The sequence below is a fragment of the Nansenia antarctica genome (assembly GCF_963989245.1).
Source record: "Nansenia antarctica genome assembly, chromosome: 7".
NCBI lineage: Eukaryota > Metazoa > Chordata > Actinopteri > Argentiniformes > Microstomatidae > Nansenia > Nansenia antarctica.
Genome location: NC_137677.1, coordinates 10,295,189 through 10,319,709, shown reverse-complemented (window position 1 = coordinate 10,319,709; position 24,521 = coordinate 10,295,189). Strand labels below are relative to the sequence as shown.

The window sequence follows — 24,521 nt, the reverse complement described above, 5'->3', positions numbered from 1 at the left end:
GACAAAGAGGTAATTGTAGGGTCTCTCTAAATGGCATATAGATGCCCCCATTATAGACACCCCCGCCCCACCGCCAGTCAATGGCAATGTCACATCCCTGGTCAACGTGATCACTCTTTAACCTTAGCACTACTTTACAATACTACCTTTGCACATCCTGTATGTATGTATGTATGAAGGGATGCACATGGTCAGCAACAATACTCAAATAGGCTGTAGCATTCAAGTGATGACTTGGTATTAACAGGCACAAAGTGTGCCATGAAAACATTCCCAACACGATTACACCACCTCCACCAGCTTGGCCTGTTGACAGGTGTGCAGGCGTTCCTAATAAAGTGTTCAGTGAGTGTGCATATATATATATATATATATATATACAGGGAGACATACTACCGTGATACCATCATCTGAAGAAGCATTTAATATATTTTTGATCAGCACCGGTATTGTACAACCAAAGGTATCAAAGAAAACAATTTGTGGTGAATATGTCTCTTAATAGAGAAGAAACTCTCACCACAAAGGGAGCTAAAGCATCTCCAAACAGTCCACCACATTTGCATAATCTTCTTTCTTCTATAAAGCTCTCAAAGCATGGCATACCCTCCCCTCCACTCTGAAACACTGTTGTAGCCTCCAAGCCTTCTCTTCCCAAGAGTCAAGGCCAAGAGTTGGATCAAGGTCTGTCAAATCTGTTCACATAGTTTTGTAACCTACAGGTAGATGACAGTACAGTGACATTTTAATTTACTCATATAATTTATTTTCCCCAAACTCTGTGCAATAACTATCAATAACTAATAACTACTCTGTACAATATTTAATCAACCTTTATACTCTATGAAATGGAAATGTTTCCAATCTTTTTTTATGGTCAAAATCGCCAGATTTGAGGAACTCTGCTACAAATACAGGGAGAGACGAGAGGTGAGGCAGTGACAAGCTGAGACTCACCTGATTGCACGACCCCTCTGAAACCGGATGGAGCGCGGGCAATGAACGCGAGGGGGGGCGCAGCAATGAAAAAACACCAGGGGCGGCAGCTTCACGTCTGCCTCACTGAGGGGCGTGTATTGAGCCTACAGAATTGACGCTGGCTGTCCCTCAATGTTAGCTAGCTCCTGCAAAAAACGTCAAGCACTGCAAAAATGGAAATAAGCGCTATATCTGACCTTAACAATGACTCCAAATTGGACTTTCAATCAAAATAGGGAGTGAAAAATAATGCCCTGAGCTTACAGACTTACTTCAAACGAAGGGACAGAAAATAACACTTGTTTCAAATGGACTGGTACTGCAACTTGTCCTGGCTGTCAACGGATAGCTAGCCATAACACTGTAGCGGGAACATAAATGTTTTTTTGCTCATTTACTTTTAATTTTAATTAACTTTAATTAATTTCCAAGTAAAGGTAAGACCATGCATTTGCCTATAAATCATGAATCGAATATATGACTAACCTTTATGCGTGTTTTACCTGTGTGCAAAGAATGCTGATATGAAATATGGAGCATACAGTCACCAATAGTATTGGGCAACCTGCCAATTGAATGCGGGAATTGAAGCTACCTCTATCAGGTTCATGTGTGTGTACATCTGGCTCTGATACTAGCCATTGCCTCCACAACCATAGACCTCACCACACGTCACAGTTGCTAAGATAACATGGGGGGTAGTGGTGGTCTAGTGGATAGTGAGTTGGACTTGTGATCGGAAGGTTGTGAGTTCAAATCCCACCTGAAACCAAACCACTACTAGTGTGCCCTTGAGTAAGGCACTTAGCCCTCAGTTACTCCAGGGGGAATGTCCCTGTAATTCGTAATTGTAAGTCGCTTCGTCAATTTATGCAGTAACTAATCGTGTGTTTAATCATGTCATTGATGTCATTTTTATGATGTGATAATAATGGCATCGGAACATAATGGCACAGATGACTGCAGACATGCTTTACACAAGGTGAGGGTTTATGGTTCCATAATATATTGCTGTAGGTTAAACGTGTCCCCCTGAACAATATCGCTGGATTTAAAATTGAGTTCATCATTCGTGTGTTATCTCCCCTGATGATTATGTGGTGTTGTACCTGGTTACAGAGGCTTGTGTGTTATGGCTTCTTTGCTAATCTGTCTGGCCTGGATTGAGGGACTGATGTTGCATTATGATTTTTTTTACATGAACGCCCTAGATTTCAACCTAGATTTCAACCTATTTTAGTACACCAGGCCCATCCTTACTCATGTGGAATATGTAAATCCGTCTCTAAGCGGTTCTGACAAACCTATAAATAATACAGGGAATGAGGGCTACGGAGAAGAGGCTTACTAACGTTTTTGGCGTGGCACAAACAAACAATCGAGATGGATTTTCTTTTTTTTCAGATCCGCCCAAGCGATCTGCACTCAGGTAGATGAGTTGATCTCCTATTATGGGACGGAAGAGAGAGGAGAGCTCCCCATTTAATCAGACTCAGTGGTAGATTTGCTCCCCGAGGCTCTCAAATCTCATCCCCCGGGTGGGCGACCGGTTTACCGAACGATACAGCCCATCCAGCTGTTCTTTTGGAACGGCTCTGCCGGAGGGATTTAAGACAATACACGTTTTTTTTCCCTCTCTGTGTCCATTTTCTGCAGGCTTCTCTGTCTTACAGTACAGGACTGGATATCCGAACGATTATATATAATACAGAGCTTGCCTGAGTTAATTCACAAATTCAAAAAAAAAAAAAACATGAATCTGTTTCAACTTTCTCCCGCCTTGGGTGTTACGTGAGGGTGTTTGAGAGGAGACGGGTGACACAGACACACCACGACAGCTGGAGAAGAAGCACAGATGGCTACATCGTGACTGTACAAACAGATATACATGAGAGAGAGAGAGAGAGAGAGAGATAGCGGGGGGAGACAGAGACAGAGAGAGAGAGGAGGGGGAGACAGAGAGAGAGAGAGAGAGAGATGGAGAGAGAGGGGGGTGGAGAGAGAGAGAGAGAGATAGCGGGGGGGAGACAGAGAGAGAGAGATAGAGAGAGAGAGGAGGGGGAGACAGAGACAGAGAGAGAGAGAGATGGAGAGAGAGGGGGGTGGAGAGAGAGAGAGAGAGGAGGGGGAGACAGAGAGAGAGAGAGACAGAGCGAGAGAAAGAGAGAGAGAGATAGCGGGGGGGAGACAGAGAGAGAGAGAGGAGGGGGAGACAGAGAGAGAGAGATGGAGAGAGAGGGGGGTAGAGAGAGAGAGATAGTGGGGGAGAGACAGAGAGAGAGAGAGAGGGGAGAGAGAGAGAGAGAGTTGCGATACCGTAGGTGGCTTAAATAAAACATGAGGACTATGTAAACCACTTTTTCTCTGCGCTTAACTCTCTGAGCCTGATCATATTCAGAGCGGCCTCCTCTCACGACTCTCTCCCCTCTGTTATTAGCTTAGTCACTGCCCCCCCCCGCGCGCCTTTGTTCTCAGATGATAACCCCTTGACATTTCAGAGATCTCACCCTGGCATTAAACCACTACCAGGCCGGGAACGGGTACAATATATCAGGGGTGGGCGTGGGTGCTAGGCTACGATCTGCAGGGCTGGGTGGATCCATGGTAGTCAGCACTCGTCCGTGGGTTCCTTTGGGGGTGTGGGTGGGGGGGGGGTAATGTGAAATACGTATGCGTGGAGGCAAGAGAAGACCCTACGTGCGTCAAAGTAATGGACCAACCATTGGGTGTAAGATGCCAATCTGATCGCCCACACACTGTTTTATTCATTAGGGTTAGGGAAGACTGGAGAAGCCCCCCTCCCCCCCCTCCGAATCCTCAATTTAGCAGAGGAATCCCCAAATATGGTCTTATCTTACCTCGTAAATATTGATTTTACTGGCAGTGTGTGTGTGTGGGGGGGGGGGGGGGGATCCTGTGTTTTCAGAGAAGGGGTAGATATAAATCGTTGTTTTGTTCCGTTCCGTGCGGATATGTATACATACGCCCTAATGCCATTCCTTTTTTGGGGAAGAAGGTTGTGAAGGTTGGGAACACTTGATACGGCGTACTTTTATTTTCGGGACTTCGAGTGGCCTCTGAGGTTTGCCACCGTGCAGGAGTTGTTGAAGGGCGAGTGTGTCGTCGTGACAATACACTTTCTCAACCCTGAGAGATTAATTCATGGTATGTCGAGATGAATACAGTATATAGATAAAAATGTATTATGTGATAAATGCCATCTAAGAGTTTTTAAGACTCACAGTAGACTGTCACACAATACCACAAAAGATGTTGGAAAACTACAGAGAACGGTAGAGAATGGCGCTTGTGGGTTCGATTCCCACTGGGACCGTATATACTGCAAAATGTACTGCATGCACTCACTGCAATGTAAGTTGCTTTGGATAACCGATGCTTCTCGAGCCTAATGGCTCATAGGGCAAGAGCCTATCTCCTGTTTCCGTAGCGTGAGGCAGCTCGGTGTACAAGTACACCCCCTGGACATGACGCTGGTATGTCGCAGGGTCTTACCCCCTAAACCAACCCTTAATGCTGAATGCCAAGCAGGAAGGCTTCGGATATCGTTTTTTGGGGGGTATGACTCGGCCGGGGATCAAACTCTCAACCTCCCAATCTCAGGGCAGACACTCTAACCGCAAGGCCACTGAGCTTTGGATAAAAGCAACCATCTAAATGGCATATATTATCATGATTATTCCATCTAATAGACCACTGGCTGTAAAGTAGGTGGGTTGATGGCTGCTGTGGCACACAGTCCTCTGGAGGTGACTGATGATGACAGGTGAGGACGTCATCGTCACAGCCAAGCAGAGGAGGAGTGTGTGGGGGGAGCAGGCTGTGTTTGCACTGGGAGCTGGTGATAAGAGACAAAGCTTCTGCTTTTTTCTTCCTGCCTTGGCTGGACATGGTGGGTGCTTGTCCTAACTTAACCGGAGCACACACACACACACCCTGATATCCACACAGAGGGGATGGGTGGGAATTTGAATGTGATACCTAAACACAACACAGGAAGACAAGTCACATTTAGCGTAGCAGACTGAAAGTAGCAGCAACAATCTAGAGAATATACATGCAACAATAATGGACCCAACCATTATTATGACCATTGCATGTACAGCAACTCAACAATTTCACTGACAAAATGTATTATTATTATTATTATTATTATTATTATACATAGGTAGACATACATAATTGCGCAAAACAGACGACATCAACACATTACTTCCCACGCGACAGCTTCCACCTTATTAAGACTTCCTCCCTCCATTCAAGACTGCTGATGAGTCGATTACACTAATTAAGTGTTGTCGATCAGACACGACCGTACATAGCGTCTACACACTTAACGTTCGGGATGAACTAAACCGTAATGAGTTCACCGTCGAGGTTAGGGTTAGTGGGTTGGGGTTATTGGGTTGCTTGTTTCACGTAGGACAAAACAAGTGGAGTGACAAGAATGAGAATGTTGTGATCATGCAGCTCATGAGGAGGCCGACCTCCCGGTAGGGACTGGCTATACTGAATCCTCTCTTACTGGGAAAGGCTGCTTTATGGCTGATGGAGTCATTAGCTGTTCTGATGAGGCTAGATAGACAGATACACACATATACACACACGTATAAGCATGCACACGCATCTAAACACACAAATACAAACACATGCATGCACACGCACACACACACACACACACACACACACACACACACCTAAACACACAAATACAAACACATGCACGCACACCTACACCCACACACACAGACACAGACACAGACACACCCACACACACACACAGTGTGTCATAGTAGTGTGTCATTGTCAAAGTTGTCACTCCTTCCACTTCTTTACTTTAGAGGACGAGGAACTGTTACCAGGCAACTAACCGTTGTAGAGATTCAATAGAAGAACGGCACAGTCCTTTGTCAGAAACCATCAAGTGGGACACTCATAATAGCAGTGTGAGGACCGTCTGGGTCGTACCCTATTCATGGTATGGGTTATGTAACCGAGAGGGATTGGGAAACTATGTTTCTGTTGGCCTTCACATCCGTAAACAGGCTTGCAATTACTCTCAGACAGAGAGAGAGAGAGAGAGAGAGAGAGAGAATGGTGCAAAGTGGTCAATTTCTGTTATTGCAGATACTATTCTATTTCTAAAAAAGAAAGAAAGGGAGAAATATAATTCTATTTTGTACCCTACCGGCAGCTACTATAATCATCATAGTTCTTGGTAAAACATTAAGCACTTTGAGCTGCAATGTTTGCAGGAAAAGAGCTATACCAATAAAGGCTATTATTATTATCAAAGTAATGACATTGTTGTTGTTAGCAGAAATGTTGCGCAACAGCATAGCCTATCAGTGAGCCTTTTCAGACGAGGGCTATCTCTATTACATCTGTTAGTGTACCTATTGCAGTATTAATAGCCTGCCGAGAGTTACATTAGAATACATATCAGGTTTTTCTAACATATCAGGTTTTTCTGCAGCAGGCTAGCCCCGTGTGATGAAACCGTATCATGTGACCCTGCATATTCTATATCTGCAGTCGTTGCCCAGCACACACGTTTTACATGGATTTTATTCAGAAATGGCTGCAAAGTGACACTGCCAATTGGTGCCATTACAGAAGACTGGAGGATGAACACTGGCCCTGTTTGTACTAGTATGGGTATAGTGCTCTCTAGTGGTTCCTACAGGAATTACACTCTGTGATACTGCTGCAAAAGTTCAGTCATTTTCCACATCCGTACTGAACACCCAGGGGTTAACAATGTCTCAGACAGCATCATTGGTGAGACATGCACGCTGATTGAGTCCTCCATTCGTCTGAGTCCTCCATTCTGACGTGAGATTTGGGGCGGGTCACTTCTCTCTGATAGTGTCCCCTGGCGTGCTCTCCTCTAGTCGCCTGTGTTTCATGTGAAGCACGGTGTACAGTCCTCTGATCAGGAACAGCAATGCGATGGCCACAAAGAAAGACGCATAGATGAAGAACTGAAAGAAAAGTGTAGAAGATATTTCTTAGTTAGAGAGGCAATTGTCTCATGCATGTGTGGCAAAATGGTAGGCTTGTATCTACAGGAAGAACAAATATTTGGAGACTCATGGAGCTTTCCATGCCCATGGCAATACTCTAATAAGCTATGAATACTCTGATCTGTGAAGTGAGTTGTGAGGTAATAGTGAGTTGTGAGGTAATAGTGAGTTGTGAGGTAATAGTGAGCTGTGAGGTAATAGTGAGTTGTGAGGTAATAGTGAGTTGTGAGGTAATAGTGAGTTGTGAGGTAATAGTGAGCTGTGAGGTAATAGTGAGGTGTGAGGTAATAGTGAGCTGTGAGGTGAGTGTTACATGTAAGGTGATGGTGAGTTGTGAGGTAATAGTGAGGTGATGGTGAGTTGTGAGGTGATAGTGAGCTGTGAGGTGATGGTGAGTTGTGAGGTAATAGTGAGCTGTGAGGTGAGTGTGAGTTGTGAGGTAATAGTGAGTTGTGAGGTGATGGTGAGTTGTGAGGTGATAGTGAGCTGTGAAGTAATAGTGAGCTATGAGGTGAGTGTTACCTGTGAGGTGATTGTGAGGTGAGTTGTGAGGTGAGTGTTACCTGTGAGATGATGGTGAGTTGTGAGGTGAGTGTTACCTGTGAGATGATGGTGAGTTGTGAGGTGAGTGTTACATGTGAGGTGATGGTGAGTTGTGAGGTGAGTGTTACATGTGAGATGATGGTGAGTTGTGAGGTGAGTGTTACCTGTGAGATGATGGTGAGTTGTGAGGTGAGTGTTACATGTGAGGTGATGGTGAGTTGTGAGGTGAGTGTTACCTGTGAGGTGATGGTGAGTTGTGAGGTGAGTGTTACCTGTGAGATGATGGTGAGTTGTGAGGTAAGTGTTACATGTGAGATGATGGTGAGTTGTGAGGTGAGTGTTACCTGTGAGGTGATGGTGAGTTGTGAGGTGAGTGTTACATGTGAGGTGATGGTGAGTTGTGAGGTGAGTGTTACCTGTGAGGTGATGGTGAGTTGTGAGGTGAGTGTTACATGTGAGGTGATGGTGAGTTGTGAGGTGAGTGTTACCTGTGAGATGATGGTGAGTTGTGAGGTGAGTGTTACCTGTGAGGTGATGGTGAGTTGAGTGTTACCTGTGAGGTGATGGTGAGTTGTGAGGTGATGGTGAGTTGTGAGGTGAGTGTTACATGTGAGGTGATGGTGAGTTGTGAGGTGAGTGTTACCTGTGAGGTGATGGTGAGTTGTGAGGTGAGTGTTACATGTGAGGTGATGGTGAGTTGTGAGGTGAGTGTTACCTGTGAGGTAATGGTGAGTTGCAGGCTCTTGGTGTTGATCACTATGGCTGTGAGGAGACTCTGTAGCACCAGGCCCAGAAAGCTGTTCACCCCAAACACCAAGGCATAGCGCTCCCTGCTCAGGTTTCTGGCTATCTGAAAACTGAGATAGGCGGGAAGAAAGACAACCAGTACATACAGTACCCTGCGTAAGTAATGGGACAGTGAAGCTGTCAATGTTTTCTTCTCTTGGCTCGACGCTCCAAAAGTTTGGATTGCTGGTATAAAGCTTTTATTTGATGGTGTTTCTGTTTCACCATTCAGAAATGATAACACTTTGGATTTGCATAGTCTCACAGTTTCAGGTTACCCAAAAGTAATGGGACAATTGGTTTCTGGTAAGTCTGGTGTGTTCCCTTACATCATTGGTGCAGGCTTAAGAGAGCTGTCGCTGTCTAGTGTTGATTCTAGGCTTTGCGTTTGCCTTTGGAGTCTGCTTTTGGTGTCTGCCAACATGAGGACCAAAGCGGTGTCAATGAATGTCAAGAAAGACATTATTATGTATTATAAGGCTGAAAGAATATCAGAAACATAGCCGAAAACGTTAGGCTTGCCAAAATCAACAGTTGGAGGAACATCATTAAAAAAAACTAAAAAACACTTCTGATCTGAGCTATCGCTAACAGGCTGATAGGCCAAGGCAGAATTCTACAGTGGATGAATGAGGAATGCTCATCATTTAAAAAAATCCCAAACCAGCTGTCCCACTGATCAGGAACACTCTCCAGGAGGGAGGCATGAACGTGTCAGAGGCTACCATCTGGGTGCGGCTGTGGTGCAGGAGGTAGAGCCGCCGTCTAATGATCGCAAGGTTGGCAGATCGGCGCTTCAAGCCCCGGCTGGCCACATGTCGAAGTGTCCTTGGGCAAGACACTGAACCCCAAATTGCTCCCAGTGAGCGGGCCAGCAGCTTGCATGGTAGCTTGCCGCCATTGGTGTGTGAATGGGTGAGAGGCCATTGTAAAGCGCTTTGGATAAAGGCGCTATATACAGTAAGTGCAGTCCATTTATCTGCAGAACACGTCACCAGCTGAACCACAGAGGTTTCACTGCAAGGTGCAAACCACTAGTTATACGGACAGAGCATCGCCAGAGAAGATACCCGACCGAGGGGTTGCAGGTGTCAGACAGTTATTGCATGCTGCAGGACTGTTGACCAAATACTAAACACGAGTGCTTCATTTGGACATTTGATGAATCTGTTCCATCCCGTTTGGGTACGTTGAAACAGGGGGACTGCGTAAAACACTTTGTATTTTCTGAATAGTGAAACCAATAATCAAATAAAAGCTGAGAATCTACTATTTTAACCACATTATTTGATATCAAATGCAGACTTGAGTGGAGTGAAACATTTTTTCACTGTTCCATCCCTCACACAGGGCACTGTAGATTGACGGTTTAGCAATTCTAAAACCGTGGTGCTCAGTGACAAATAACGTAAAAAGGAGTGCTTTGAAACAGATTGATCTGATGGGTTAATTAATCCATTCATTGGTTGGTGTTTGCTTCACTGGTTTGCTAGGTACATTTGATTGCTTTATGGATCGGATGGTCAATCAATGGGTTGTTTTACTCATTGACGACTTGATTCGTTGCTGAATTACTTACACATGTACACTCAGTGGGGCGGTTGCTATAACGTGGAAGTGATTTTTTACGTACGTGCAGATGGTGATGAGCTGCATGTAGACAGCTTTAAAGAGTGCGTAGCAGCTGTAGCAGACCCAGATGTTACTGGTCAGGGCCATCAGGTAGAGAGACCCGGCGATCACAGCAGAGAACCCCCCCAGGAGCAGCTCCCCCCAGACGGACCAGTCCAGGGCCACATGACCCACAGCTATGGAGGCTGCTGCCCCTAGAGGACACAGTAGGACATTCATGGGTTTCCATTTTCAAGTTTCAAGTTGTAACTTCATTGTTACGTCACATTACACAAGAAAGGTACAAATATTATGCTCCGCTTCCTGACATTGCAGCACAAGACAATAAGACAATAGGCATAGTTCAAGATAAAAAGTGACAATAGTATAGGATATAAGTGACAAATAAGACAGGATGCAATTAGCAGTATCCAGACAACTAGCAGACAATAAAGCACTAGGCATAATTCAATAAAAAAAAAGTGACAATAGTACAGGCTTAAGTGACAAATACGACAGTATACAGTTAGCAGTACAGCTAGTCATAAAATAGATAGTTCAAGTAGTATGGTGATGCCAACTAGACACACTCTACACCTGTAGGGACACAACTTCCTTAACCAGGTACATAGGGATGTAGTGTTAAAACAAAATGGTGGTGGTAAACCCTGAACACCATGGTCTGAATAGATGAGTCAACCATTATTCACACCAATAAAAAAAAGGTGGGTAAACTGAGTTATACTAGGGGTTCACCCTCCACTAGGCTACGACATAGTACATTAACACAGTCCATCACTTCAACCGCAAATCAGAGAACATACGCTAGTTTGTCTATAGTCCGCCACGGGGTGGTCTTTTGAGAAGTTGATACATTAACAAAGAGACACTCCTCTGGCCCCGATAACACACATTCGGAGGCATGGAAGCCTGCCCACCTACCCTCTCAGTCTAATGGAACATTGCCATGTGCCTTGTTTTAATCCTTTCACTTAAAGGCTATATTTCATCGGCCCATCCCACCACGGTGGATCAATACTAATAGCGTGGCATAAGCACCACTGGCCCGCTCTCCGTATTAGGGACGCATTTAATCAATCCTGCTTCCCCTGATGAGAGTTACGAGGCCTAATGGAAGAGATCTCTTTCCGCGGGACGGGCGAGGACCCCGCTATCAGAAGTGGGTCACAAGACCTAGCCGCTAATAGCCTAGCATTGGCGCTAATCCCTCTATGAGGGTTAGATAATGACATCAATTGAAATCAAATACGCGGGGGCACATGCCTGGTAATTATTGCGGACGGACAGTGCCTTAATCCTGGCAGGCCTTATGAAGAAGGAAATGGAAGATAGAGAGCCAGCCATCTATCTGTAGTACTGCCCGCGTTGAACTACAATAGTTGGGCCTATTTTATATGGGCAATGTTCATTTGACGGTATATGCAATTATTCCGACGAACCATTTGACACATTAGCCATCTGGGCAAAGAAACCTTGATTATGTGTCGGGCGGGAAGCATTTACAATTGTAAGACATGAAGGTGGGAGGTAATTTGCACAGAGTAATTGCTTGTGGTTCCCAGGGAATACAGGAATGTTTTTGCACTGTAATCGATGGAAATGCCTTCACCAGTGGCTAGTTACAGCTGGTCAGATCCATCGGGAGAGAAAAGGAGGCTATTAGACAGTCTAATTAATGCTGCTGTTGCGGTCTGCTGTGTATTGGGGGTTGTAAAATAGTGGTAGTGGAGTCACTTTTACCTACCTTTTAGAGGAAGGTTACAGTGTACTGGCTACACCTAAACACCTCTAGAATTGAAACTGGATGAAGATGAACAATACGATTAGACGCTGTCCCGTACTATGCTGTGCTAAAGGTTAATAACATTTAGATTCTTTGAAATTCTTCTCACTATCTTTTATTATCTGTCATAAAGACAGGTTTTGTTACTCTAAGTGTGATACATGATATTGTTTAATAATGAACGGTTCTTATAGATGTTAATATCATATAGCAGGGGTATCCAATTACAATTCAACAAGGTCCAGTTAGAGAAGATTTCCTCAAGCAAAGGTCCGGAACATCATAACGTCTAGCTTGCGTTATGATTCAGTAGCCTAGTAGTCCTATCAACGTCTGTATACTATCAACAACTGACTGTGAAATCAAGTACAGTTCAATAATATTTCAACAATATGTATTGTACATGTTCACATTGAACTGGAGGGGTTATAAATAATAAGTACTCTAATAATACATAAATACATTAAATGTTCTTTTCTCATTTCAGACAAAATAAGGGCAGACATAATACACCTTTTTGAAAAATGTGCATCTTAAAATAAATTGCTTAATAAATCAAAAGTGTAGCTCGAGCTTCTCTTTCTCTTCTTCTTTTGTTAACTCCATTTCACATCTTAAGACTCCCAACCGATGTTGTAATAAACAATCTCAACACTTCTACAACAATCTCTTTGAACAATTGAAAGAGTTTTAACACCTCCTTTTCTTTCGTTCCCTCTTACATCCCACTCCCCCACTTTCTCTTGTTCAGTGAGATAAACGAGCTCTAGCTTGTCCTGCCAGGAGTTTAAATCTCGTCTGGAATGGTGTCTGTCAGGGCCATTCTCATACACATGTCTAGGTGCACATTGGTGAGCCTGGAACGATGTTTGGTTTTAATAATGGACATAGTGGAGAAAGCTGCCTCACAGCTGCATGTGGACATTCACATCACCGCTTTTCATAATCGCCACGGTCTCGGAAAACATAACATATGAGACATACTGGTGAATGATGAACAAGTAAGTCCGTTTGTCTGTCCGTTCTTGATTAAAAAGCTCTGTTTTCGCTGTCTCCTTTTCTCTTTTTAGAGCACGCCATGTGAAATTACGTTTCTCTGACTCCCTTATTTCTCGGACTGTCGTGTCTCGTCTCGTCTTTCCCCTGTGTGTGTGTGTGTGTGTGTGTGTGTGTGTGTGTGTGTGTGTGTGTGTGATAAACACAGAGAGATACCTAGTCTCTCTCTCTCTCTCACTCACTGCTTACCGGAATGCACATGGGCTGAGTAGCATCACGTGACACGATTTCCAATGCATGCAATAAGTCTGTGAGGAACCTCTACACCCGCCAGCCAAAATCCCTTGCACTCGCAAGACAAAAGGTACAATTCTCAATCATTTATCGATTATAGGCCCAGGTCCGGATAGGGTGGCGTCTGGTTCCGGACCTGGACCGAGGTCCGCCTATTAGTGACCTCTGTCATATAGCCTACCTTATTTATTAGAAAGGTAGAAGAACGGGTACACGGTTCAATCCCAGAAGTTTCTAGGCCCACAATAGATGGAGTGGTTGTGTTCCCGTACCTGAAAGGGTGGCGACAGCTTCCACACCTCCGTTGTAGGCCGTGGAGTTGTCATGGGGATCTTTGGACGCCCACAGGATCTGCACGTATTCCTTGACCTGATAGAACCCGCAGTGCCCCATCGCCGACCACACGCAGAAGAACAACACCGCCGCCGAGGAATAACACTCCTTCCAGTCGCACGCCAGCCCTCTCAGCGCCCCGGCGACCTCTCTCCCAGCCCTCCGGCTCCTCTTCCCCCAGGAGAGAGCCCCGCCGGTCTCTCCTCCGTCCGAACCGGAGGACGTACCCTCCGCACCCGGGGGGCGGCGTCCGTTGTCCGCGTGGCACTCCCGGAAAAGCAGGCTCTTCTGAGGCATGGGCAGGAGAAACGAGGCCAGCAGCGCCACGCAGAGGGAGACGAGGGTAATGACGTTCAGGCAGTAGAGGGAAACGTTGGCGAAGGACAACAGGAGTTGGCCCAACGCGGTGCCCGCCGCGTACCCCAGAAGTACCGCCCCTCTGGCGTAGCTGGCGACCCTCTGGTAGTACCGCGGGTGGACCATGCTGTAGAGGTAGGAGAAGTAGGCCACGTCGGCCGCCGTGCCCACGCTGATGACGAATGTGGCGCACTGCGCGGAGGCCACGCCGGGGCCGCACAGGAACAGTAGGTAGGCCAGGAGGTAGGTGAGCGCCTGGAGGACGATTACCGGCTTGTACCTCAGGATGTCTGTCACCAGGAAGACAGGGATGAGGAGGAAGAGGCTGGAGTAGGCCCACACGGGAATCACCTGCCTTGAAAGCTGCGGCGGGGAGAAACGAAAAGAGTTTGGTCAGTTTAGCAGGTCAGCAGACTGCTTTCCACCCCCCCCCCCCCCGCACCAACCTACGGACCTTCGGGGACAAAGCCTTCAGTGTGGCAGCACCCATCCTCTGGAACTCTCTCCCCACAGTGATTCGCAATGCCCCTACCCTGGTCACTTTGAAATCAGCCCTCAAAACTCATCTGTTCACCAAGGCCTTTGACCCCTGGTATAGTTTTGTCGCTATCACTGTCTCTTTGTTTTTTTTTCTGTTGTGTCGAAAACATCAGTCACCCTGTTCCTCTGCAATAGACCTGCAGGTTGTATGACTGCTCTGTTGCCTCGCTTCGGGTACTCTAATGGATGTTCCCAGGTAATCATTTTTTCGATTATATTGTCCTCTACTGCTGAGCACCAAAACCTTAAACTTGGCTGAAGCGGGTTGGACTTCACGTTTGGAACCTTGATAATGTTACTAGGACCAATCTTAGGCTCGCTTGAAAAGACATTCATGAAGCATGAGAAGAAAAACTGCAACTTTTATTTCCCTCAGATTTCACTACTTGACTGAGTGTGGACTAACCTGACATTTAGGCATCGAGGTTGGCGCACTAACAACAGCACACTGGCATTCTGAGTCTTTGGCTTTAATCCAAGTGTTCAGTAAACAACACGCATACCTGCACTCTGCAGTAGGGGTGGGCATCGACGATCGATAATTGATCGATAAGGATCTTGGTCGATCACAAAATAAAACATTTGGTCGATCACAAATTTATTTTATTTTTTTATTTTTTTGTGATCGACCAAATTTTTTATTTTGTGATCGACCAAGATCCTTATCGATCAATTATCGATCGTCGATGCCCACCCCTACTCTGCAGTCATGCCTCATTCACCTCACACATGTAGGATATTTACTTTACGAATTCGGTTTAAATAGATCACGAGTAAAACTTCTGAGTCACAGACTTTATTTAAACAAAAGTTACATACAGCTTATAGCATTACTCATAGAAGGTCAGCCGTGGGAAAGAGCCGCTGGGAAAGAGAAAGAGCTTTCTTTAGCTCACAAATGTATACATACCCCCAATGATATGCTAATACAAGTATATGACAGGGCACCTATACAGTCCTATCACATTACTTAGAGATGGTCAAGGTGTGAAAGGGGGTTAGGTTACAGACAGTATCACTCAGGTTAAAGGGCAGGGGGCAGGTCACAGGAAGGGAGGCCATCTTGACCATGTGAGGACAAAGACATGGGCCAACTGTGACCATGTGGTCTAGGACAATGGAATGCTAATTCATAAACCCCCCCTTGTTAGTAGAATTAATAGAAGCAATATCACACAGATTCTTGTACAGGATATCCTCACTTGTCAGTAAAAACACACTGAGGACCCTATCAGGAGCTCTCATTCAATGTCACTTCGACTATGCCGTAACATCATTGTAACCAGGGAGTAGCTAAAGGACTGTAGAATTTAGGAAGGGCTGGTTATCTAACTAACTCGGAGCTAAATCGGCAGTGTAGGAGGATACAGGCAGGGGGCGCCAGCAACCCTTTAGACTAGCAGTACTAGCATTAGCATTAGCATTAGAATTAGCATTAGCATTAGCATTAGCATTAGCTAACAGACAACTAAACACACAGTAATGTAGCAAAGATGAACAAACACATTTATTTAGACAAATGATATATACATCCCCGTATATACTCCCTCCCAGCCGGCCACACACACACTCAATCACTCACTCACACGCAGGGCCTGGCCTGAAAAGGCTTAGAGTCCCGGACTGAAAGGAGCGCGTTGAGGCCTGGTTGGAGCTCGCATGTGCTTCGAGGAAGGCAGCAGACAAAGGGGGGGGGTGACGTAGCAACTCGAAGGGAAAGGGGCTTCTTCGTAGTCCACGACGAGGTGTGAATGGCTCAGGTCCGGTGGTCCACGGTCGGTCGCAATCCACCTCGTGAAGGCGACGGCTCTGTCCAGCTTGGGTCTCGCTTGGTCCAACGTTAGCAGCCGGCTGCTAGCAAGGCTGGCTAACGGGGACACAGCTAAACTGGGCTAGCGCTGCCAACTCAACGAACTCCGAACTCCCGCGGTGCTGCGGGTAGCCCGTGATTCACTACTAACAGTCAATGCCAAAGGCAGGTCTCCTCCGACACTCAGAGTCTCCCGTTCTCCTTGTGGACTGTTGAGAGATGTTGAATTGCTGCTGTAAGGTTTGCCCTCTGTCACAGTGGTAAACTCAATAATCACTCTTCAGGTCTTCAGCTTCAGCACGGTGTGCGTTTTACTGACTCCGCCATCTTAGATCGACTTCTCGTTTCTCCTTCTCATGTCACTCTCGTTACTCTCATCACTCTCGTCGCTATATATACACCAACCGAACATACATCCGGTCACGTACGCCAATCAGACATCCGGTCACGTACGCCACTCAAAACCACGCCCACTAAACTGGCGCTTACACAATACTAAACAAATCTAAGACAGAACTTATACAATTACAATAACAATACATACACCTTCATGAAAACGTACATGAACAGTATGGAAAATAATAAAGGAAATAACAGGGGCAAAATAGGGCTGATTCGGGGAAACTAACTGGCTCTAAATTGTGGGCCTTCATAACAGCCGCCCCATGAAACCCTCGGTTTCATTTAACTATGGAAGGCACACTGGCTAGGCTGCTCTAGCAGCGTGAGGTATGAGGTGATAGTGTCCTTGGTAATTTAAGGGAGTTTCTCCGCGGCAGAACGGACATGCCGGTGTCGTCCATGAACCTCTGCGGGGTCTTGATGACCCGCGAGGACCGGGCGCTGACCACCGGCATGATGAAGTGCTTTATGTGTTTGGCGAACTTTGACTTGCCCGGCTGGGCGTCGAGGGAGTCCGACGTCATGTCTTCGTCGTCCACGGTGTCCTCTTTCACGTCCTGCAATAACAGTTGTTGAGTCAGGTCCATTTCCACCTGCTTCGACAACGTTTTACGCCGGGATCTGGGTCTTTTCGACCCGAGGAATTTAAGGCTTGAGTTGGGGACCTGTTTCATGTTTTCGCTAACATCGTCTTCGACGCCGTCCGGACTTGCCCCGCCTTCGGGCGATATAGCCTGACGTCTTAACCTTTTCTCTCTCGGTTTCTGCTTCTGTTTGCACCACTTTCCTTGTAAGTTCCTTCGCCTTTTCTTGCCGTGTTTGAACGGACTTTTACGGATGCGTGGTTTCGTGTCTTCGGCTACGGGGTCGTCCAACAACACCACAACTCCGCTGCTCTCCGTTGGCTCCGCCTCTAGCTCCGGCTCTGGCTCCTCCTCCTTCACCTTCAGTTGGGTGTAGGCCATGGCCACAGGTGCAGGCAGAGCTAGCTCCAACTCAGCGGTCAGCGGAGTATCGTCCGGCTCTGGCACCGCCGGCGTCTTCCTCCTTTGAGCTGACCTCTTCCTCACCGACAAGCTAGTAGATCTTCTCCTGCTGGGTTTCGAGACAGGGCTGGTAGATCTTCTCCTGTTAGGTTTGGAGACAGGGCTGGTAGATGTTCTTTTCACGCCCTGGACCTCGATACGCACTGTCTTTGCTTTAAGGAGGTCTATGGCGTAGACGTCCTCCTTTGACCGTTCGTAGAGCTTCTCATTCTTGTAGGGCGCAACGTCTAGCGTCCTGGTCTTCTGGACGTTGTCTAGTAGCGCCGCATTCATGGAGTCCACCCTGGTGTGAAGGCAGTTGATGGTCTGCACTTCTTCGGTTCGGACATGGAGGCATGACGTAGCTCTCCCGTCTCTATCTCTCCACTCGGTAGCGCCTTGGAGGGCCCACCCAAGCGCAGTCTTAACAGCCATCGGGCAGCCTCGTGGTCCTCTCAGCGGAGGACGGAGCGACACGATCAGTGCAGCGTTGTCCGAGCCGATGAGAAGGGTTGGCTCCGCTCCTTCTATCGGATGTAGGTCTACTCGCCGTAGGTGGGAATATCTTGCGCGTAATCTCTCCAGGGGGTAGTCGTAGCGGGAGAGCGCTAGCTGGTCTGCGGTGAAGACATTCTGAAGCCGATATCTGTTCGACGGCCGCCCCGCCGGGGAGATAGAGAAGTTGATTCTCGCCCCGGTGACCTCTTTAAGGTCGCGACGTATCGTGCGCAGAGTCATCTTCTCCTCAGTCCCTTGGAGCCCCAACTGGCGCACTGCCTCCTGGAGAAGGATGGTCCGCTCCGACCCGTCGTCTAGAACGGCGTACGTGTCGTACACAGCGTTGTTGTGGTGAAGTCGGACCTTCACCACCTTCAGTAGGACCTTGGAGCCGCTGCTCTGGGTTGGGTCTAGGTAGTAGACAGGTGTTTCCTCTTCCGGTGCGCTACCGGACCTAGGGCTTCTGGTGCCCTCCGTGGACCTGGCGAGGGAGACCTCGTGTAGGATGTTGAGGTGGACCTCCTCACAGCGGTTGCACTTTCTCCTCAAGGTGCAGTTCTTAGCCAGATGGTCGCGCCCACAGTTCCAGCACCTCTTGTTCTCCTCGAGCCACCTCTGCTTGGCCTCGGTACTCAGGTTGTTGAAGTCACTGCACTCATTGAACCAGTGCTCGCTGGTGCAGTACGGACATGGCGGTGGACCTCTCCGTCCCTTTTGAGGGGGTTGAGAGGAATCCTTTCCCTCAGGTCGGGTGGTCCTCTCTCTCCGAGGCTCCTCCTCCGTGTGCAGCACTCCTACTGGGCGTCCTCTGTTCGAGCTCGGCCCGTCCCAGCGGTCTCCCTTCTCCCTCTCCTTCTTCGGCTCAGCGTAACCCATGGCGTCTACGTTGGTGTCATGCACTTCCTCCAGTAGGAACACCGCGAAGGCAGCCATGCTCAGACCCAACTTCCCGGGGTTACGAACGCGCTGCTGTCGCCGGAACCTCTCCTGCCGGAAGCGTGGGATCTTGCGGAGCAGCCGCTCTACGTTGGAGGTGCTGTTGATCTCGCTGGCGCCAGCTGGGCCCTGCGTCTTCAGCATTCCAACCAAGGTGTGCACGCGGAGCGCGAAGTCATCTAGCGCCCGTTCATCCTTGATGGGGGCCTGCTGTTCGAGGGCTTGCAGTTCAGCAAGGGCGTGGTTCCAGGGACGACCGTAGCGGGCATCCAAGTCGGCGAGCGCTCTGGTGTAAGGTGTCGGTGCGGAGGCATGGGCCAGAACCATGTTGTGGGCTCTGGGGTTCCTCACATGCTGAAGGAGAATCGCATATTTGTAGGACTCTGAGCAGGAGTCGTCCAAGAGCGTGTCTAGGCAGATGCGTAGTTCCACATACTGGCTCCTGTCCTCGTCCTTGAAGAAGGGGAACTTGGGTCCCTCCACCTGGGGAAACATCCTGTAGTGGATGATCGGGGCTGGAGTGACGGTCTGGGTGTCCGGCCTGCATGCATTTTGGTTCACTGGAGGACCTAGGGGTGTGCTACGCTCTTGGGGAATGGCTCCCCTCCCGGGCAGCGACGCTGGCTCCCTCTGGGCCGCGTAGCGGTCGGGTCCCTGGTCCTCTTCCTTCAAGGTGGTCAGCTGGGCCTGTAGTTGGACAGTCATGGCGGGGGTCATGGAGCCATCGGCGGGGGGTTCAGGAGATGGCACTCGAGAGGGCCGTGCGGATGATGCTCTGGAGCTACGGGCCGACGGAGCTCTGCTGATGCACACGTCGCGCATGGTCTGCATCATGGCGTCCATCTTCTCCGCGTGCAGTTGCTCTCTCTCCATCTGTCTCTCCGCCGCGCGTTCCGCCCCCTCCATCTGGAGGCGCTCGCGCTCGAACTGGATGCGTTCCCTCTCTAATGCCTCCTGGCGCTGTCTCTCCGCCGCACGTTCCCTCTCTAACGCCTCCTGGCGCTGTCTCTCCGCCGCACGTTCCGCTCCGTCCATCTGGAGGCGTTCACGTTCTAGCGCCTCCTGGCGCTGCCTCTCCGCCGCGCGTTCCGCCCCCTCCATCTGGAGGCGTTCACGCTCGAACTGGAGGCGTTCCCGCTCTAACGCCATCTCGGCCTGTTGGCGCATACATTCTGACAGCGCGGCACTACTCCCTCTGGAGTGCATGCTATCCGCCCCAGAGGCAGAACTGCCCACGGAAACCCTGGACCGGGAGGAAGCCACTAAACGGCAGGAGCTAGGTCTCGAGCGCGCCGTACTGGGAGGCAGATCGTTAAGGCTGAGGCCCTCCCTCTTCCGCCCGCAGGCGCTGTCGGACCGGGCCTCTCCTTCCTGCTCTTCCGTTTCTACGGCAAAACCCTGCTGTTCTGCCATCTCATCCTCAGGCTGGTGCTCTTTGATGGCTGTCTCGGTGCTAGCCACCCGCGCGCCGGCGGACACCTCGGCCTCTCCGACCACTGTATCCCGTGGAGTGCGCTCCTCACTACCACTCAGTGAGCTTTCGAGCTCAAGCTCATACTCCTGTAACCTCGGAGGCAACCGCGGGACTCTCTGTGGTCGTGGCTCTGGCTCAGGGGGCGGAGAAGGGGGGGTAACTGTCTTGTCTGGTTGGCTGCGCTCAGCCATGCTATCACTACACAACCTATCCGGCTCGAAGGACCAATTGTAACCAGGGAGTAGCTAAAGGACTGTAGAATTTAGGAAGGGCTGGTTATCTAACTAACTCGGAGCTAAATCGGCAGTGTAGGAGGATACAGGCAGGGGGCGCCAGCAACCCTTTAGACTAGCAGTACTAGCATTAGCATTAGCATTAGAATTAGCATTAGCATTAGCATTAGCATTAGCTAACAGACAACTAAACACACAGTAATGTAGCAAAGATGAACAAACACATTTATTTAGACAAATGATATATACATCCCCGTATATACTCCCTCCCAGCCGGCCACACACACACTCAATCACTCACTCACACGCAGGGCCTGGCCTGAAAAGGCTTAGAGTCCCGGACTGAAAGGAGCGCGTTGAGGCCTGGTTGGAGCTCGCATGTGCTTCGAGGAAGGCAGCAGACAAAGGGGGGGGGTGACGTAGCAACTCGAAGGGAAAGGGGCTTCTTCGTAGTCCACGACGAGGTGTGAATGGCTCAGGTCCGGTGGTCCACGGTCGGTCGCAATCCACCTCGTGAAGGCGACGGCTCTGTCCAGCTTGGGTCTCGCTTGGTCCAACGTTAGCAGCCGGCTGCTAGCAAGGCTGGCTAACGGGGACACAGCTAAACTGGGCTAGCGCTGCCAACTCAACGAACTCCGAACTCCCGCGGTGCTGCGGGTAGCCCGTGATTCACTACTAACAGTCAATGCCAAAGGCAGGTCTCCTCCGACACTCAGAGTCTCCCGTTCTCCTTGTGGACTGTTGAGAGATGTTGAATTGCTGCTGTAAGGTTTGCCCTCTGTCACAGTGGTAAACTCAATAATCACTCTTCAGGTCTTCAGCTTCAGCACGGTGTGCGTTTTACTGACTCCGCCATCTTAGATCGACTTCTCGTTTCTCCTTCTCATGTCACTCTCGTTACTCTCATCACTCTCGTCGCTATATATACACCAACCGAACATACATCCGGTCACGTACGCCAATCATACATCCGGTCACGTACGCCACTCAAAACCACGCCCACTAAACTGGCGCTTACACAATACTAAACAAATCTAAGACAGAACTTATACAATTACAATAACAATACATACACCTTCATGAAAACGTACATGAACAGTATGGAAAATAATAAAGGAAATAACAGGGGCAAAATAGGGCTGATTCGGGGAAACTAACTGGCTCTAAATTGTGGGCCTTCATAACAATCATGGTACTATAGAACCACAAAGGCCCATAAAACAAGACTCCAGACAGCCCAAAATAAACTGGTTAGGCTTCTGCTAGGCCTCAACCCTAGGACACATCTAACCGCTGCTCATTTTTTGAGCCTTGATTGGCTACGAGTAGTTGACAGAGTGCAGCAGCTTGCACTGGGCCTGGTCTTCAAGATACGCTACACCACAAAGACACCCAAGTACCTGTCAACATACTTCCAAAAAGTGAACAACGTCCACACATACAATACCAGAGGAAGCTCCACGATCCACGTTAAACCGCGTTGCACCACAAACAAGGGGTTAAACTCGTTTGCAAACTATGCAGTAAAAATGTGGAACGCCCTTCCTATAATCTTAAAGGAGTGCAAAACACTGCCCACCTTCAAAACCACTCTCAAAAAACATTTACAGGAGGCTGCAATCCGTAACTGGACCCTCTAAATCAAAAATCAGATTAAAAGACCCGAACTACCCACTGTACATACTTTGTGTTTTGTCCCCCGCCCCCACCTGTGGTGTATGTCCCCACCTGTCCTACCCGCTGTACATACCTAATGTTTTGTTGTATTGTTCTTCCCATGATGGATGTATATTTATCTTGTAGATAGTACTAGTTATTTGTCTGTATTATCTTGTAGATAGTACTAGTTTTTTTTTGTCTGTCTTACATGTAACGATGAATTGAGAATCAAGGACCCCAATTGAAATAAGCCAGTGGCTTTCTTGGGTTTTTATCCTGTTAGTTGACCTTGTATGTAATATGTACTTTCATGGAACTACTTCTGCAAATCTTCTAATAAAGTTTTCAATCAATCAAAAACACACGAGAGGGAGTGCTGTTATACTGAATATCAGAGGCCGCAGGCCGAGTACCGAAGACGATCACAGCCGTGCTGATATTCAGTATAACAGCACGACCTTGAGTGTGATATTGCTTTTATACAACAGTTCTACCGCGCCATTTATTAGTTAACAGTAATAAGCGACAACAGATTATGATTTGTTTGTTTACTTAATCACTTATTTTGCCTCCGCCAACAAAAAATAGTTCTGCAACTGAACTTCAAATGGACTGTTGCCTAGTAACCCGAACACAAACATCCGCAGGCTAGCTACTTTGTATTAACGGTCATTTAATAGAACACCTGTGCGGCGGAGTGATACATATAGTTAAAAGTCCCAGTGCTGTTAATACTGTATATCGGCACTCATGGAATGCCTCTTGTCCAATCAAATGACTTGGTCGGAACTATTGTATAAAGAACTATACAGGTCTATGTGTGTGTGTAGAAATATACCACACACACACAAACACAAAGTGTCCGGTCCGGTACCTGTTGAGTGGTGAGGTTCTTGTATGGTCCGGTGAGGTAGTCGGTAAGGAAAGGCTCGGAGGGTATCATCATGACGCAGAAGCCGTAGACGCAGAGCAGTGCGGTGGGGCCCACCCAGCCTCCGTGGTGGAGCCCACACTTCCAGCTCCGGCAGAGGCTCATTGTCTCTCTCCTCCGGCTCCCCCAGGGACGTCTCACCGCGCCGGGGTTGAGCTGAGTCTAATTCGAGGTTGTTGTAATCTGACTGCGATATGGAGGCGGAGATAAGCCCAAGGTGAGATCGACTGTGAAGTCACCTGCTCCCATTGTTGTTTTCCCCGTGAAGTTTGTTCTCAGCGAGCAGCTAGACTGTGTGTCTGTCTGCAGAGCCAACATGAAAAATGAGGTGCTGAACCCCCAGGGTGAGTATTGTAATATAAATATATCACCGTCTTTCTACGTGGTAAAAAACGCTCCAGACGCAATGTGACATATAAGGGATAGGGGTAGGTTGTGTGTGTATTAGATGTTTATGTATGTCACGTTTTGTGTCTACGTGTAAGTATATGCATGTGGATGAGTGAGAGAGTGTGTGTGTGTGTGTGTGTGTGTGCGTGTGTGTGTGTGTGTGCGTGTGTGTGTGTGTGAGTGTTTGTGCTTGTGTGCGAATAATTCAGGTGAGAGAGAGGGCAGGGGGGGCGAGAAAGAGAGAGAGAGAGAAAGAAAGAGAGTGAGAGAGTGTGTGTGTGTGTGTGTGTGTGTGTGTGTGTGCGTGGCCTACATGTTAAGTGTTACGTTTTGGTATAATGTTCTAGATTAAGAATTGGGTTGGATCCATGTGCGGTGCAGCTCAGATTAACGGAGGTCCACACAAGAGTAAAATAAAGGTTCTCTTTACTGAGATAATAACGTTTCAACAAACAAGACACGAATACCAGTCAAAAACAAAGGTGAGCAATCAAGGGCTCCGAAACGCAAGTAAATAATGATAGCAACACAAAACAAAACTTGCGACTAAGTTCGAGGAAAAATAAAGGAGAGCAAAACCCGCCTCCATAAACAGTCACAGCAAGGGCTAAACAAACACACTATATAAAGTCAATGTACCTGGGAAGGAACAGGCAGTAAAGTCCTCCGGGACAGGTTATACAAAGTCAACAAGGGATAGGATATTCCCTAGGGTAGCAAAGGGTTCTCAACACGTAGACAACAATGAACAACTGACAAGGGAACATGGGACACACCTATATACACAGACAAACACTCACAGGTGAAAATCATCAGATAATTCGTCCAGGGCTGGAGCACTGTCGCTCTTCGACCAGTAGAGGCGATGGGGAGTCCT

General features: G+C 48.0%; 1 protein-coding gene across 1 annotated transcript; it reads right to left on the bottom strand.

Annotated features, from left to right (window-relative positions):
- Positions 1-6,848: 6,848 nt before the first annotated feature.
- Positions 6,849-23,359, bottom strand: LOC308162370 (thiamine transporter 2-like; the record flags this gene model as incomplete). Its single annotated transcript, XM_080536527.1, has 5 exons — positions 6,849-6,980; positions 8,281-8,422; positions 9,985-10,177; positions 13,329-14,109; positions 23,198-23,359. 5 exons carry the CDS (start codon positions 23,357-23,359, stop codon positions 6,849-6,851), a joined length of 1,410 nt encoding a protein of 469 aa, XP_080392653.1.
- Between the last annotated feature and the right edge of the window lie 1,162 nt (positions 23,360-24,521).